Source organism: Chlorocebus sabaeus, chromosome 22 (assembly GCF_047675955.1).
Source record: "Chlorocebus sabaeus isolate Y175 chromosome 22, mChlSab1.0.hap1, whole genome shotgun sequence".
In the NCBI taxonomy this organism is placed as follows: Eukaryota; Metazoa; Chordata; class Mammalia; order Primates; family Cercopithecidae; genus Chlorocebus; species Chlorocebus sabaeus.
Genome location: NC_132925.1, coordinates 88,545,624 through 88,561,333, shown reverse-complemented (window position 1 = coordinate 88,561,333; position 15,710 = coordinate 88,545,624). Strand labels below are relative to the sequence as shown.

Genomic DNA, 15,710 nt, shown 5'->3' with positions numbered 1-15,710 from the left:
CAGGGTGGGGTGTCGCCTCACCTGGGAAGCTCAAGGGGTTAGGGAACTCCCTCCCCTAACCAAGGGAAGCCAGGAGAGACTGTGCCTTGAGGAACAGTGCATTCTGGCCCAGATACTATGCTTTTCCCACAGTCTTTGCAACCTGCAGACCAGGAGATTCCCTCAGGTGCCTACACTACCAGGGCCCTGGGTTTCAAGCACAAAACTGGGCGGCTGATTGGGCAGACACTGAGCTAGCAGCAGGAGTTTTTTCCATACCCCAGTGGAACCTGGAACACCAGCGAGACAGAACCGTTCACTCCCCTGGAAAGTGGGCTGAAGCCAGGAAGCCAAGTGGTCTAGCTCAGTGAATCCCACCCCCACGGAGCCCAGCAAGCTAAGATCCACTGGCTTGAAATTCTCACTGCCAGCACAGCAGTCTGACGTCGACCTGGCACACTCAATCTTGGTCAGGGAAGGGGTATCCACCATTACAGAGGCTTGAGAAGGCAGTTTTCCCCTCACAGTGTAAGAAAGGCTGACAGGAACTTTGGAGGGGTCAGAGCCCACCACAGTGCTGTCAAGCTACTGTAGCCAGACTGCCTCTCTAGATTCCTCCTCTCTGGGTGGGGCATCTGTGAAAGAAAGGCATCAAGCCCAGTCAGGGGCTTACAGATCCAACTCCCATCTCCCTGGGACAGAGCACCTGGGGGAAGGGGCAGCTATGGGCACAGCTTCAGCAGACTTAAGTGTTCTTGCCTGCCGACTCTGAAGGGAGTGGCAGATCTCCCAGCACAGTTCTCGAGCTCCGCTAAGGGACAGACTGTCTCCTTAAGTGGATCCCTGACCCCCATGCCTCCTAACTGGGAGACACCTCCCAGTAGGGGACGACAGACACCTCATACAGGAGAGCTGTGGCTGGCATCTGGTGGGTGCCACTCTGGGAAGAAGCTTCCAGAGGAAGAAATAGGCAACAATCTTTGCTGTTCTGCAGCCTCTGCTGGCAACCTATAGAATAGGAGAAAATTTTTGCAATCTATCCATCTGACAAAGGGCTAACATCCAAAACCTACAAAGAACTTAAACAAATTTACAAGAAAAAAAAAAAACATCAAAAAGTGGGCAAAGGAGATGAACAAACACTTCTCAAAAGAAGACATTTACGCAGCCAACAAACATGAAAAAAACTCATCACTGGTCATTAGAGAAATGCAAATCAAAACCACAATGAGATACCATCTCACACCAGTTAGAATGGCGATCATTAAAAAGTCAGGAAGCAACAGATGCTGGAGAGATGTGGAGAAATAGGAACACTTTTACACTGTTGGTGGGAGTGTAAATTAGTTCAACCATTGTGGAAGACAGTGTGGTGATTCCTCAAGGATCTAGAGCTAGAAATACCATTTGACCCAGCAGTCCCATTACTGGCTATATACCCAAAGGATTATAAATCATTCTACTATAAAGACACATACACACGTATGTTTTTTCTTTCTTTTTCTTTTTCTTTTTCTTTTTTTTTTGAGATGGAGTTTCACTCTTGTTGCCCAAGCTGGAGTGCAATGGAGCGATCTCAGCTCACTGCAACCTCCACCTCCCATGTTCAAGCAATTCTCCTGCCTCAACCTCCTGAGTAGCTGGGATTACAGGCGCACACCACCATGTTCAGCTAATTTTTTATATTTTTATTAGAAATGGGGTTTCACCCTGTTTGCCAGGCTAGTCTTGAACTCCTGACCTCAGGTGATCCACCTGCCTCACCCTCTCAAAGTGCTGGTATTACAGGCATGAGCCACCGCGCCCAGCCACACACATATGTTTATTGCAGCACTGTTGACAATAACAAAGATTTGGAACCAACCCAAATGCCCATCAGTCATAGACTAGGTAAAGAAAATGTGACCCATATACACCATGGAATACTATGCAGTCATAAAAAACGAAGAGTTTATGTCCTTTGCAGGGACATGGATGAAGCTGGAAACCATCGTTCTCAGTCAACTAACACAGGAGCAGAAAACCAAACACCACATGTTGTCACTCATATGTGGCATATGTGGGAGGTGAACAAGGAGAACACATGGACACAGGGAGGGGAACATACACACCTGGGGGGATTGGGGGACTAGGAGAGGGATAGCATTAGGAGAAATACCTAACGTAGATGACGGATTGATGGGTGCAGCACACCGCCATGGCACGTGTATACCTATGTAACAAACCTGCACGTTCTGCACATGCATCCCAGAACTTAAAGTATAATAAATAAATTAATTAATTAAAATGAAACTTCAAAAAAAGATTAGATTAGATTCAATATTAGAAATATCGGTATGGGAAGAAAATTTGGTTTCTTATATTAAAACTACCTGGCCAATCACCTGAGCCCAAGAAGTTAAGGCTACAGTGAGCTGTGATTGCACCACTGCACTCCAGCCTGGCCACAGAGTAAGACACTGTCTCAAAAACGAACAAAACTGCCTGGCCAGCTAATCTGTTACCTTTCCACACAGTCTTACCCTAGAACAAATCAAGAATTCATTACCCCAGTCAAAAGGGAAGTATTTTTCCTTATAAAATGAATGTCAGAATTTTTACGTAATGGATTATATTCTTCAACTTTTTGAAGCTAAATATTACGCCAAAACCTGTAAGCAAAGATCAGACAGCCTCTCTCATGTTCAGTCATTCAGTCACTGCCAAGTATATTGTTAGCCCAAGTATATATTTAAACTGTCTCATTTAAGATTAAAATTAAAAAACAAAAAATTTTTTTAAAAATTTTGTTTTCCACTTGCCTCTGTGTTGCCTCTTGATACCAGTTGCCTGTAGGTTTCTCAGCCCAGAGGACAGGTAATCAACTGGGAGTACCTTAAGACTTCCTTGACTCTATAAGGGAATATACTCTATAAGGGAGTCTATAAGGAACTCTATAAGGGAGTACCTCAAGGCTTCCAGGTGCTTCTGTAAGGAAGACACCTGTGATCTCCCCTTCTAAGTACCTTAAGCTGCTCATGTTCCTCTTCCGTTCCCCTCCCACAGCCAGAATACGGAGAGATTAGAGGTAGCTAGCAAAGCAATGCACATATGCTTTCTGGGAACTTGGTAACACAGTAATGCCCTGTACTGAGTGGCACACTCCTACTACATCAAGATAAATAGCTTAGATCTGGTCTCAGCTAAGACCTGTGTGAGAATCTGACCTTCTTCTTTGGTGCAAGGCTCATGTTTCCTGAGTTTCACATATATATGTGTGTGTGTGTGTGTGTGTGTGTGTGTGTGTAGGTGTAGGTATATGTGTGTATGTATATATATATAGAGAGAGAGATACACACACACATATGTATGCATATTATTCACTTAGACTTTGTATCTTTGATTATGACCACTAGAAGATGTCAGGGTGTGAGAGTCCTTCTGTCCTGGTGTCTAAGTACAGGATATTTCACCATTTAAGAGAGCAAATGAGTTACTGTTTGTTATTGATTATAAAGCACCTACTTCACCACTCCTTTGTTTTTTATATCTAAGCTGCTAACAATATGTTTTGTTCTGGTTCTAATTACTGCAAAACAATCTCCTCAATATTCCAGGAGTTATAAATCTGCAGATAGAACTCATATAAGTGCTCCAGGCTGGGCGCGGTGGCTCAAGCCTGTAATCCCAGCACTTTGGGAGGCCGAGACGGGCGGATCACGAGGTCAGGAGATCGAGACCAGCCTGGCTAACACGGTGAAACCCCGTCTCTACTAAAAAATATAAAAAACTAGCCGGGCGTGGTGGCGGCGCCTGTAGTCCCAGCTACTCCGGAGGCTGAGGCAGGAGAATGGCGTAAACCCGGGAGGCGGAGCTTGCAGTGAGCTGAGATCCCGCCACTGCACTCCAGCCTGGGCGACAGAGCCAGACTCCGTCTCAAAAAAAAAAAATAAAAAAAAAAAAAATAAGTGCTCCAGTTGGGCCTGGCCTGAATAAAGACCACAGCACAAGCCTGTTTTCCATGGCATAAATTTTCACTCACTCTAAGCCAGTGTCTGTTGCCTGATGGAGCAGTCAGGAAAACGGCCTTCCCTCCCCAACCTGCCATTTGGGAAGGGTGCATTCTCACCTTTTTGTCTCAAGGTGGCACTCCATTTCTCTTTGTAAATCCTGAGTTAATGGCATAAGGGGACTGAGAAGTGAAAAAAAGTCTTCATGCTGCTTCCACTTCCACAAGAGAAAATCATGAGAACCAGCATATATGAAAGGCCTATTGTGTTCCAGACACTATACTGGAAACTTTATGTAAAAATTTCCCTCATACCAGCATCAAGAAATAAGTAATAGCATCATCCCCATTTTATAGATGGGGAAACAGAGAATTAGGTTAACTTGCCAAAGTTTATGTGTCAGGTAAGTGGTAAAGCTCGAATTTGAACTCATGTCTAATTCCAAAACCCATTCTCTTTCTCCTATAGTGCTCTGCCTCCCAAAGGTTCTGGAACTGTTCTATTATCAGATTGTTCTCAAGAAACTACCTTGTGGTCTACCAGAGCTTACATCCTAGAAGAAAAGCCTAACATGCACACTCGCACTCCCCTTGCTTGGGTGTCTAGGTCGCTGAACTCTAAGCCCACGTCAACAGTCCTCAAGAGTTTATGGCTAACCAAATACACAGATTTCTCATCCTCTTGAATTTACTCTTGAGACTACCAGGCATCACTTATGAAAAAAATAATTTATGAAGCCTTCATATTTCATGGTTGCAAATAAGAATCTCTATTCTGGGGAAATGGTACAGCTCTCAGAACTGGATCATTGGCTGCAGGGCTGTGAACAGAGTTCAGCTGATGCTGCTTGAAGGAACTCAGCTCTCTGCCATACTTTCTTGAGTTTGGAACCAAAATTGGAAAGTTAAGAACTTGATCATAGAGACGAACAAAAGTATAAATACATTTTATGAACAAAAACAGCTGCGGATCTTAAGCCACACTGAGCAGATTTTTCTTTTTTTTTTTTTTGAGACGAAGTCTTTGCTCTGTCGCCCAGGCTGGAGTGCAGTGGCACGAACTCGGCTCACTACAAACTCCGCCTCCTGGGTTTACGCCATTCTCCTGCCTCAGCCTCCCGAGTAGCTGGGACTACAGGCGGCCGCCACCTCTCCCGGCTAGTTTTTTGTACTTTTAGTAGAGACGGGGTTTCACCGTGTTAGCCAGGGTGGTCTCGATCTCCTGACCTTGTGATCCGCCCGTCTCGCCCTCCCAAAGTGCTGGGATTACAGGCGTGAGCCACCGCGCCTGGCCCAGATTTTTCTTTATACCCCATTCTCTTGCCAGCAAATGCTATATGCAAGTTATGAAAACCTCAGATTTCCTGGATCCCAGTAAATTATCTTGTTTTGGTTTCCTTTTTGGTTTTTCCTGCTCCATGCCTGAGTGCTGTAGTCAGTGGCCAGGGAGGAGCCCACCTAAGGCAGAGATGCTACAGTGCCTTCTCAGCCTCTCACCACCTTGTATCATTGTCTGAGTGTGAAAGATAGACACACACCCTAACTCTGTGCTAACCACAGCTTCATTTGCTTCTGCAGGCTGCACTCCTCAATTCTTTCCCAACCATCTTTGACGAGCTGCTGCAAATGTTCACTGTGCAAGAGGTGGCAGAGTTTGTGAGAGGGACACTGGGGAGCATGCCCAGCACTGTGCACATTGGGCAGTCAATGGACGTGGTCAAGCTGCAGTCCATTGCCAGGACAGTGGATAGCCGCCTGTTTTCTTTCTCAGGTAAATCAAGTTTGGATGAGAGTCGGACTCACCTTTCCTTCCTTCTAGGGGTGATAGCCAAGTGATAATCAAAGGATCAGTTTCCTCAACCATTATGCAAGAAACCAGTGACCCTTAAGATGCAGAATATTTTGGTAAACTATAATAGAGAATGTAGCCAAGACCTAGGCCTACTGTCTTACTCGCAGTTTATTCCTAGGAATCCACACATACGGGCATGTCACTGGGGTGGTGTCTGAGTCCATTCAGGCTACTGTAACAGAATACCATAGACTGGGTGGCGTGTAAACAACAAACTTTCTCAGTTCTGGAGGTTAGGAAGTCTAAGATCAAAGCACCAGCAGATTCAGTGTCTGGTGAGGCCTACTTCCTGGTTCATAGACAGCTGTCTTCTCTCTGTGTTGTCACATAGCAGAAGGGGCAAGGCAGCTCTCTGGGGTCTCTTTTTTTTTAAAAGGTCACTAATCTTGTTCATGAGGGCCCTGCCTCCAGGCCCACAGCTTCCAAGAACAGAGCTTGCCATACACTCAGGAAAGGAAGGAGAGGAAGAGAGAAGGGACTATCTCAAGGAAACAAGGATAAGCCAAGAAAATAAAAGAGGCCCTACAGATGACTTGAGGTCAGGAGTTCAAGACTAGCTTGGCAAACAGGGTGAAACCCTATCTCTACTAAAAATACAAAAAATTAGCCAGGCATGGTGGTGGGCACCTGTAAGCCCAGCTACTCAGGAGGCTAAAGCAGGAGAATTGCTTGAACCCAGGAGGCAGAGGTGGCGGTAAGCTGAGATCATGCCATTGTACTCCAACCAGGGCAACAGAGCGAGACTGTCTCAAAAAAAAAAAAAAAAAAAAGGGCCCTGAAAGGGGGCCCTGAGGACCCTGTGCTTTCTTGTTTCCTTGCCATACCGGTCAATACCTTTTCCGAAAGTCTTTGGAGAACCAACAAGGATTAGAGAGAGGAATAGACAGGGAGCTCTTTATGCTCCCCAAGGGGTCAGGACAATCTAATATATTAGCAGCCTAGTCTGTCTTTCACGAAGAACTTCTGGTTTTGTTCCTGAAGCCACATCATATGTGATCAAGTTCTGCCTTGCAGGGACAACCAAATGCTCAATGGCCATATATTAAGATCAATATGAGCCTAATTCTTTAAATATAATATCATTGTGCTAGGATAAACTTCTGAGGCACCAAAATAAATCCAAAACACCAGCAAAACAATTATTAGAATTTTTATAATTTTGGTGGTTAATTTTTTAGGTTTGACTTTTTTTTTTTTTTTAAATGATATGGAGTCTCGCTCTGTTGCCCAGGCTGGAGTCCAGTGGCGTGATCTTGGCTCATCGCCACCTCTGCCTCCCAGGTTCAAACGATTCCCCTGCCTCAGCCTCCCGAGTAGTTGGGACTACAGGCATGCAACACCATGCCTGGCTAATTTTTTTTTTTTTTTTTTTTTGTGTGTGTGTGTGTGTGTGTTTTTAGTAGAGATGGGGTTTCACCATGTTGGCCAGGCTGGTCTCGAACTCCTGATCTCATGATCCACCCATCTCAGCCAGCCAAAGTTCTGGGATTATAGGCGTGAGACACGGCACCCGGCCAGGTTTGACTTTTAAAGTATAAGACCAAAAATTTCTCAGCCCGGTGCTACACATATTTGTAATACTAAATAGGTGTTCCCTTTGACTTAGCTCTGCCAGCGTATGGTATTGCTAGTAGTAGTAAAGCTGCCACCAAGAAAGTCATCTTTTTTCGACCAGTAACTGTTTATGCTGGTAAACAATTCTCTCTTCAGCTCCTATATTGAAGATTTTATTAATGGTTTGGGCACACTGTCACTGAAGGCCACTGTACACACTTGAGCTTTGTGCACTGCTTAAAAGAAAATGCTTTCAGCTGGGCGTGGTGGCTCACGCCTGTAATCCCAGTACTTTGGGAGGTCGAGGTGGGCGGATCGTGAGGTCAGGAGATTGACACATCCTGGCTAACACGGTGAAACCCCGTCTCTACTAAAAATACAAAAAATTAGCCGGGCGTGGTGGCGGGCACCTGTAGTCCCAGCTACTCAGGAGGCTGAGGCAGGAGCATGGCGTGAACCCAGGAGGCGGAACTTGCAGTGAACTGAGATCGCACCACTGCACTCCAGCCTGCGCGACAGAGCAAGACTCTGTCTCAAAAAAAAAAAAAAAAAAAAAATGCTTTCAAAATATGTGGGAAGGGGAACAGCAGACTGCTCTCACTGACATACTTTATTTCTAATATCTCTGCGTGTACTTGCTGCTTCACACAAACACTTAAGAAAAATTTTCTTAATGCTTATGTGGCCTTGGACTATGTAATTAGATTTTAGGTGACAAACACCGCCAAAATTTCGTTTGCATCTCACTTTCATTGAATGCCTGAGTTGCAGCATCTTCCCTGAAGCAAAAGGTTCTTTACCAGTGATGTCCTTCAACCAGCACTGGTATTCTCTAAGTATAAGTTTGGTCTCTTCTTCAGCAGGTTCTAGTAACAAACCACTGTTTTTTTCTGTAAGCAGCTATTGGTTGTTACAAATACTAAGTATGTTGGTATTTTCATCCACACAGTGTGGTGTCAACTTTTTTTATTCAAGCAGCCTTTTAAATCTAGACTAGCTAGTATTCTATTCTATTTGAACATATTCTAAGCATTTGACAAGGCAGGCCCAAATCTCTTATATATCATGTAATTTGTCTTTGACTGAAAAAGATTTTCTGTCTGAATTTCATGTGGAACTCTTAACTAAAGACAGATATGAACGATAAATCCAAAATGCCATGGCTTGTTTGTGTTACTGATAATCTGACTAAATCATGCTGGCCAGATATGATGGGACCTGCAGAGTCACACCATCATTGACCACGTAGGAATACAGGGTGCCAGAAGCACATTCACATTTGCATTTCACTTGTCTCCTAACCTCCCCTGTGAAGTAAATGTATTATAGAAGAGGCCCTTACACCCCATTCTACAGATGAGGAAAATAAAACTCATGAGAGGAGTCAACTTGCCTGAGGTCTCAGAATGAGTTAATAAAGGAGCTTGAAGTAGGACAGCCTTCCTGAATTTGGGATTCTAAATATAGTCACCTTCTGATGAAAGTGCTATTCTGGTAACATTGGGAGAAAGTAAAAAGAAAATCATTTGAAGTGTTCAGTGGGATTGGTGATAAATGTTGGCTAATTATCAAAGTCTTGTGACAATACAAAGGTCGTGCTTCAATTGTGTTCATTGCTGTGTACACACTGAGCAGCAATCTCACAAGGCTTTAGGGGAAAGGGAGCAGGCCTGTTGGCTGTGGCAAGGTAAATGCTCACAGGGGTGGAAGTGTCAGACTACCTACCTAGCCAGGGCATAAAGAGGGACAATCTATAATCCATTTCAAGCCTGCAAGTTCAGTCAGTGTAGTTCATACTAAGTATACCATTTAAATGGAATTTTCACTGTAAACTGTGCTTTTAATTTGGAGTCTATTCATTAAAGAGATTTCATTTGGGACTGGGTGTGGTGGCTCACACCTGTAATCTTAGCATTTGGGGAGGCCAAGGAGGGAGGATCGCTTGAGCCCACGAGTTCAAGACTTGCTGGGCAGCATAGTGAGACCTCATCTCTACAAAAAATTAAAAAATTATTTGAGTGTGGTGCCATCCATACACCTGTGGTCCCATCTGTGTGGGAGGCTGAGGTAGGAGGATTGCTCTAGCAATCCTAGAAAGTTGAAGCTGCAGGGAGCCATGATCATGCCACTGCATTCCAGCCTGGGTGACAGAATGAGACCCTGTCTCCAAAAAAAAGGAGACTTCATTCCAAATGAAGCAGACTCCTAACATTCATCCTGCACAAAATATCATGGATGCTTGGTATTGAAATGAGAACAAAGAAAAGATGGAAGAATAATGTCATGTGATGGCTTATAATTTCCAGGCAGTGAGCTTTCAGGCCCTTGTAAGGTAAGGGGATTACCTTCACTTTTGCTCTAGTCTCAACTCCACCTGCTTTGAGAATAGCTAGGTCTTATAATGCTACTGGCTTCCCACAGTAGCTAGTTCTCCTCTAAAGGCTTCTTCACCTTTGTGTTTTCTCTCCCAGAATCCCGCCGCATCCTGCTTCCTGTGGTTCTCCATCATATTCACCTTCACCTGAGGCAGCAGAAAGAGCTGCTTATTTGCTCAGGAATTCTTGGCAGCATCTTCTCCATCGTCAAGACCAGCTCTCTGGTAGTAGCCCCACACCCACTCCACCCTGCTCAGCTCTTCCCTAGTCTTGTATTAGTTTAGCCAGAGGCAGACCAACAAAGATCGCTTTGTACACTTTTCAGTCACAGATGCTTTCATCAGTGACAGGAAGGTGCCCAAGTGAATGGTGGCCTGTGTGTTCTCAACAGGTTTCTCCGTACAACGTATTCTTGCTATTTTTAAAGGTTGCACTATCAAATCTACCCAGAAATATAGTTATCTGTAGTACCACAAAGCCCAATTCTGTGTCATGCTGTTTCCATCAATAGGTTTTAATTCTGCATTCTTGGGAGTTTTCTGAGAATATTCAGGCATGAGCACAGGGAGGCAGACCCAGACTTGAGAGGTAGCTTGCTTATTCAGGCTCTTCTGTTAGTTTCCTGACAGCTTGATTCCACCCATATGGCGTTCCTATACTGTGCCAAATGAGGTCAGGGCATACAAGAGGTTAATGTTGCCCACCAGAGCTCTGAGCCTCAGCGGATGGTAGAATTGTGCTTTAAGGGTCGAGTTTCAACTGATAACTGCTTTTACCCATTTTCTTTCCTCTTTATTTTTTCTTTTTGAAAGAAATCGGTGGTAGGCGGGGATGAGCTGAGGTAGGGAAAGAGAGAAGAAAAGATATGAATCAGGCACAGGTGAGAGTAGGAATTTATTTTAATGATACTTATTTCTTGTACTTTTGATAACAGAAGAAAGGCATATTACTTATAGAAAATTCAGAAACGATAGGAAAGCATAAGGAAAGAAATGTAAAACAAAAATGGATTTTTAAATTATACCATTTTATTAAGTTGCTAGAGAATAGAATTTCACATGCATTTAAAATGAACGGCAGTTACCAGGTGATAAGAATATGCAAGGATAGGCTAGCTACATGTAGTGGGAGAGGCACCTAAAAAAAAAAAGTGTATTTTGTTTGAGCAGGGGACAGGGACTCAATAGGATACTCTGATGTTCAAACTCAAAGTACCATCTGGTGACAGGGGTCTAGCTTGGCAGAGAGTGACTACGATGGTGATAATGGCCCTATTATTTGCTCTCGGCTCCAGGTAAGACTTGGCAGCTCTTCTTCCCACCAGGCCTCAGAGAAGCCACACCAAGCACATAAGATCTACTCGTAGCCCAAGGTTGTATTGAGGGGGTGGACAGCTTATTGCTAAAGGAAGGAAAGAAATTGAAGCAAAAAAAGAGGAGGAATGGAACAGGAGTGGGAACCAGTAAAAACCTGGAGGCGATGGTTTGGTTGTGTTTGTGGGGCTAGAGTCAGTGTAATGAGTTGCTTATGACTACCCAAAGATACATCACTGGTAAGTGTTATGATCAGTTCGACAGAGGAAAAATGACTTTGGTCCCAAGAGCTACTCAAATTCTTCATGTGGAATGGGGCAGAGTATAGTTAAAATGGATGGATGGGTAGAGGAACAATGAAATTGAAGCTCAATGAGAGCAGAGATATTATCTCTCTTGTTCACCTCTATATATTCAGGTTCACAAACAGTGACTGGCACATGGTAAATGTTTAGTGAATGATAGATTGATGGATGGGTGAAGGATAGACACTAGGACCAGTGATAGTATAAACATCTTAGACAAGGGGCAACAGGAATCTCTTTGTGAGATAATTAAAATCATGCTACAGAATTTGAGATGAATGTGAGAGGTCTATAATAGGAAAACAGATTCTTCCTAAATTAGGAAGTGGCCCTCAGTGAGGAGACATGCTTCATTGTTTTTGTGAGGTGGCCAGAGAAAGATGCCCTGAGGCTGGAGTCCTTCAAATGGACCCTGTAACACGAACGAGAGAGCTGAGGAGCTAGAAGTGGACCCAGGCATATCTAGGCAGCAGTCCAGGCTGGCAAAAATTGAGGGCACCCAAGGGGAAAACCCTGAGGAGAAAACAGGGTGCTCAGAAAGATGAGCTACTTCTGTGCATTAGTGCTATGCACTAGTGAAGGCGCTGCTGCCACACCCTGTAGTGTGAATTCGTCACCATTTCTCAAACTTTATCATTTCCAAAAGTGTCAGCAGAGTTGTGCCTTCTCCTGACTATTCTAGGGAAATCAAAGAAAACATTTAATTCAGGATCTTTGTTTCTGCCCTGTATATCAAAATTAATGTATCTGCTTGAGATTCAAAGTTGCAGGTGGTGTTGAGTTAGGGTAAGACCCCAGCCACCATGCCTGGGCAGCAGTGGCAGTTGTGCCTCACCTCCTGTCAAAGCCATTGTCCTGGGTTCCTTGACACTGCATGTTGGTGAGACTGAGAGCTTGGTGTTGGGAATCCAGAAGACTACTGCTGATGTACCTGACATAGTAAGTGCTGCCAGCTGTACTTCAGCCTGGCTTGGTGCTAACGGTGTGCTCTCTTGCTGCTCGCTCCAGGAGGCAGATGTCATGGAGGAAGTAGAGATGATGGTGGAGAGCCTCCTGGACGTGCTCTTGCAGACTCTGCTCACCATCATGAGCAAATCGCACGCTCAGGAGGCGGTAAGAGGGCAGCGGTGCCCGCAGTGCACAGCCGAGATCACTGTTAGTAACTAACATCCAGGTTTTCTTGCCTTCTTTTCTAACCTGGGGCTTCTCCACAGCACTCCCCCTCCATCTTACCATCCCATCACCTTCATCTCAGCCTCCCCTCCTGCATGGTTGTCAGCATGCTGCCCTCTTCCCTTCTTGAATCTGACTCTCCTCTCCACTCTGAAAGCTCTAGGTTCATATTCCCAGGACTCTTCTTTAGGGCAGATCCGGGGAATGTTTGTTATCCTGTTTTCCTGCTTACTTTGAGCCAAGTCATTTTCTATATTGTGGAATGAAGCAGGGATGTATGTAAGATGTAGTAAGAGGTTGAAGTTGAAAAACAGACTACTACTTCTAGGAACCCCCTCATATAGGTTCTCCTAAATGATGTACAGGACAGAATAATTTTCTCAGAATTGGCTTCTATCTACAAATTAGTTGCTTTTGTCCATTATGTTTGTATCTACATTTTTAGGATTTGGAAAAATGTGATGAGGTAAATTTCACTGGCATTACTGAATAATGATTTTTCTGTAATCTAATTAGAAGAGAAACAAACTGGGAAGGCTTCTCAGGAGGGGCAGAGAGACAATGCCTTGGGCCCCTCATGTACCCCAACTCCAGAATAGACTTCTCAGCCCTGAGGTGGGGACATGATAAACAGTTTTCGTGGAATCTTTCCATTGGCAGATGGGAGATTACAGTGATCTCTCTGAAGAAAACCCTCTGGAGCAAGCCAAGCTACAGCGTGCTAGGGGGAGCAGGGAGCACTCAGGGAGCAGGTACGTGTTCTGAAGCACTGGGCTTGGAAAGAGTGTCTGCTCCTTTAGGAGCCTCTGTTGAAGGCACTCTCACTGTAAGTAAAAAACATATATGTATATGTACCCTGGCATTTCCTGGTAACCCAGCCTTCTGACCAACACTTACACAGTGCTTGCTGTGGGCCAGAATCTGCTTTATGCACTTGTCCAATATTAGCTCATTTAGCAGTACTGAGGAAGTGATTCATTTTATGTAGATTATAATGAGGATGATGATAATTGTAATTTATTTAGTAGCTTTTTACATAATGTACTTTATTCTTAAATGCTTTATATACATTAACCCATGTGACCCTCATGACAAATTACCTATAGCTTTTTATGCCCATTTTTGAGATAAAAATGAGGTTCATGAACATATATATTTTGCACACATGTATTTTTAATAATTTCAGGCCAGGCGCGGTGGCTTATGCCTGTAATCCCAACACTTTGGGAGGCCAAGGCGGACGGATGATCTGAGGTCAGGAGTTCAAGACTAGCCTGGCCAGCATGGCAAAACCCAGTCTCTACTAAAAATACAAAAAAAATTAGCCAGGCGTGGTGGTGGGTGCCTGTAATCCCAGCTACTTGGGAGGCTGAGGCAGGAGAATCGCTTATACCTAGGAGGTGGAGGTAGCAGTGAACCAAGATCGTGCCATTGCACTCTGAACTGGGCGACAAGAGCAAAACTCCGTCTCAAGAAACAAGAATAATAATTTCAGAGACCTAGAAAGGGTTTGAGAGACTAAAAACTGTTGTCACTTTCTCACGAGTTCATAAATATTTGAAAATTGCCCAAGTGAAGTAAATGTTCTCCCTCCCTTTTAAAGAGGTAACTAAGAGGAGGCCATGCTTGTCTGCTCCATGCCAAAAGTTGCAATAAGATGGTTTTTGAAGTCCTTAAAGCAGGATTTTATTCCATGTATCCCAGTTGGAACTTGAAGACATTTTGAACATTGATATTTATCCTTTAATTTCTACTTGTCTTAAAGCCCATAGCTTGTCCCCTCAAAAAGGTCAATTTTAACTCATCTGCCATTCAGACAGGCATATTGATCTGCTATGTTTTGTTTGCCCAGTCTAGTAACCCTGTGCAAATTCTAGGAGATTCCAAAGAAGTCCTTGTACAAGGGCTGCTCTAGCCCAGCAGGATAGGCAGAATCCAAATTCTATCCAGAGAAGGTTAAGCTCTCCCCTGTTCCAAGTATCCTCTATAGACTTAAGTACAGTGCCTTGGCAGCAAAGGACTATTTAGCCAAAACTTTCCTAGGAAAAAAGGGGAGAATATTTGTCTCACTTTGCAATACTACTTTATTATTGTGTAAGATTTTTCACTCCGTAGCCCCATACTGCAGAGACCTTATTCCCCTGCAATCCCTCCAGGCTTCCTTAGCAGAAAAGAAACTTTAGAGGGCCAGATTTGTCATCTTTCTTCCATGATCATTGGGGCCATCTCAGACCCTCCCTTCTCTCCTTGCCCTCTATGGATGGGGGGAACACAGCCCTTGCAATTGGCCATGCTAAGTGTTTTTTTTGGGTTGGTCCCTAGGGCGAATATGTGTCCTGCCTTCTCTCACTGCTCCGCCAGATGTGTGACACCCATTTCCAGCACCTCCTGGACAACTTCCAGAGCAAAGATGAACTCAAGGTAGGCAGTAGAACACCTTTCATGTGGGAGCCAACACTCCCCAGGGGCTTTTTCCCTGTCAGGGGGATGAGTGCAAGTGACTAGCATTGCCACGAGTGTAGGATTTACCAGCCCTACTTTACAGCTGAGTGTTGGCCTCCAGAAGCTGAAAGCCAGCAGTGTCCCCACACAGCTGGACCCTGGTAACACTGCCAAGTTTTCCTTAACTATTGGCAGCCCTGTGATCATATGCCTCTATTAGAGTCCCACACTGGTTGTCGGAAAACCAGGACTCCTTCCTTTCTTAGTAACTTGGCAGTTACCCTTATATTTTGTACCTACAAATTAGGATTTACTGTTTTAATGCCTTTAATAATAATAATGATGACAACTTTTTTTCATTTAAATATATTTGTGGAAGATACCTTTAGAGAGCAAGGTGTGCACTGCTCATTTGCTGCCAGACTCTGGGTCTGGAACACTGAAGGGCTTATTTTTGTCACAGATTGCTATACATAATTTAAAAAGCCAAAGTGTACTATAAAGTTCATAATATAAAACACCTGTTTTTTTTAGCTAGTAGTCCTAGCTACTCTTGAGGCTAAAGTGAGAGGATCGATTGAGCCCAGGAATAATTTTTTTTTAAAATTTAGTGGTTTCCTGGCTCAGCCTGACTCATGTCCAGTCCCTGCTCCACAAAGGCAGCCACTTTCAATTCATTTGCTATTCTTCGGGAAGCTTCTACTACTATTTTTAGCTGTTAGTTATTAT

The 15,710-nt window shown here is 44.1% G+C and overlaps 1 protein-coding gene across 5 annotated transcripts in view; it reads left to right on the top strand.

Annotated features, from left to right (window-relative positions):
- The window catches only part of DOCK3 (dedicator of cytokinesis 3), a 675,444-nt gene that overhangs the window by 557,920 nt on the left and 101,814 nt on the right, over nt 1–15,710 (top strand). For 4 of the 5 annotated variants that reach the window (XM_073010127.1, XM_073010126.1, XM_073010129.1 and 1 more), the window contains exons 24-27: nt 5,546–5,738; nt 9,845–9,972; nt 12,375–12,521; nt 14,862–14,960. In XM_073010127.1, the coding sequence (XP_072866228.1) occupies nt 5,546–5,738; nt 9,845–9,972; nt 12,375–12,521; nt 14,862–14,960 (567 nt within the window). The remainder of the gene's footprint in view (nt 1–5,545; nt 5,739–9,844; nt 9,973–12,374; nt 12,522–14,861; nt 14,961–15,710) is intronic. The other variant, XM_073010128.1, reaches the window with a different exon arrangement.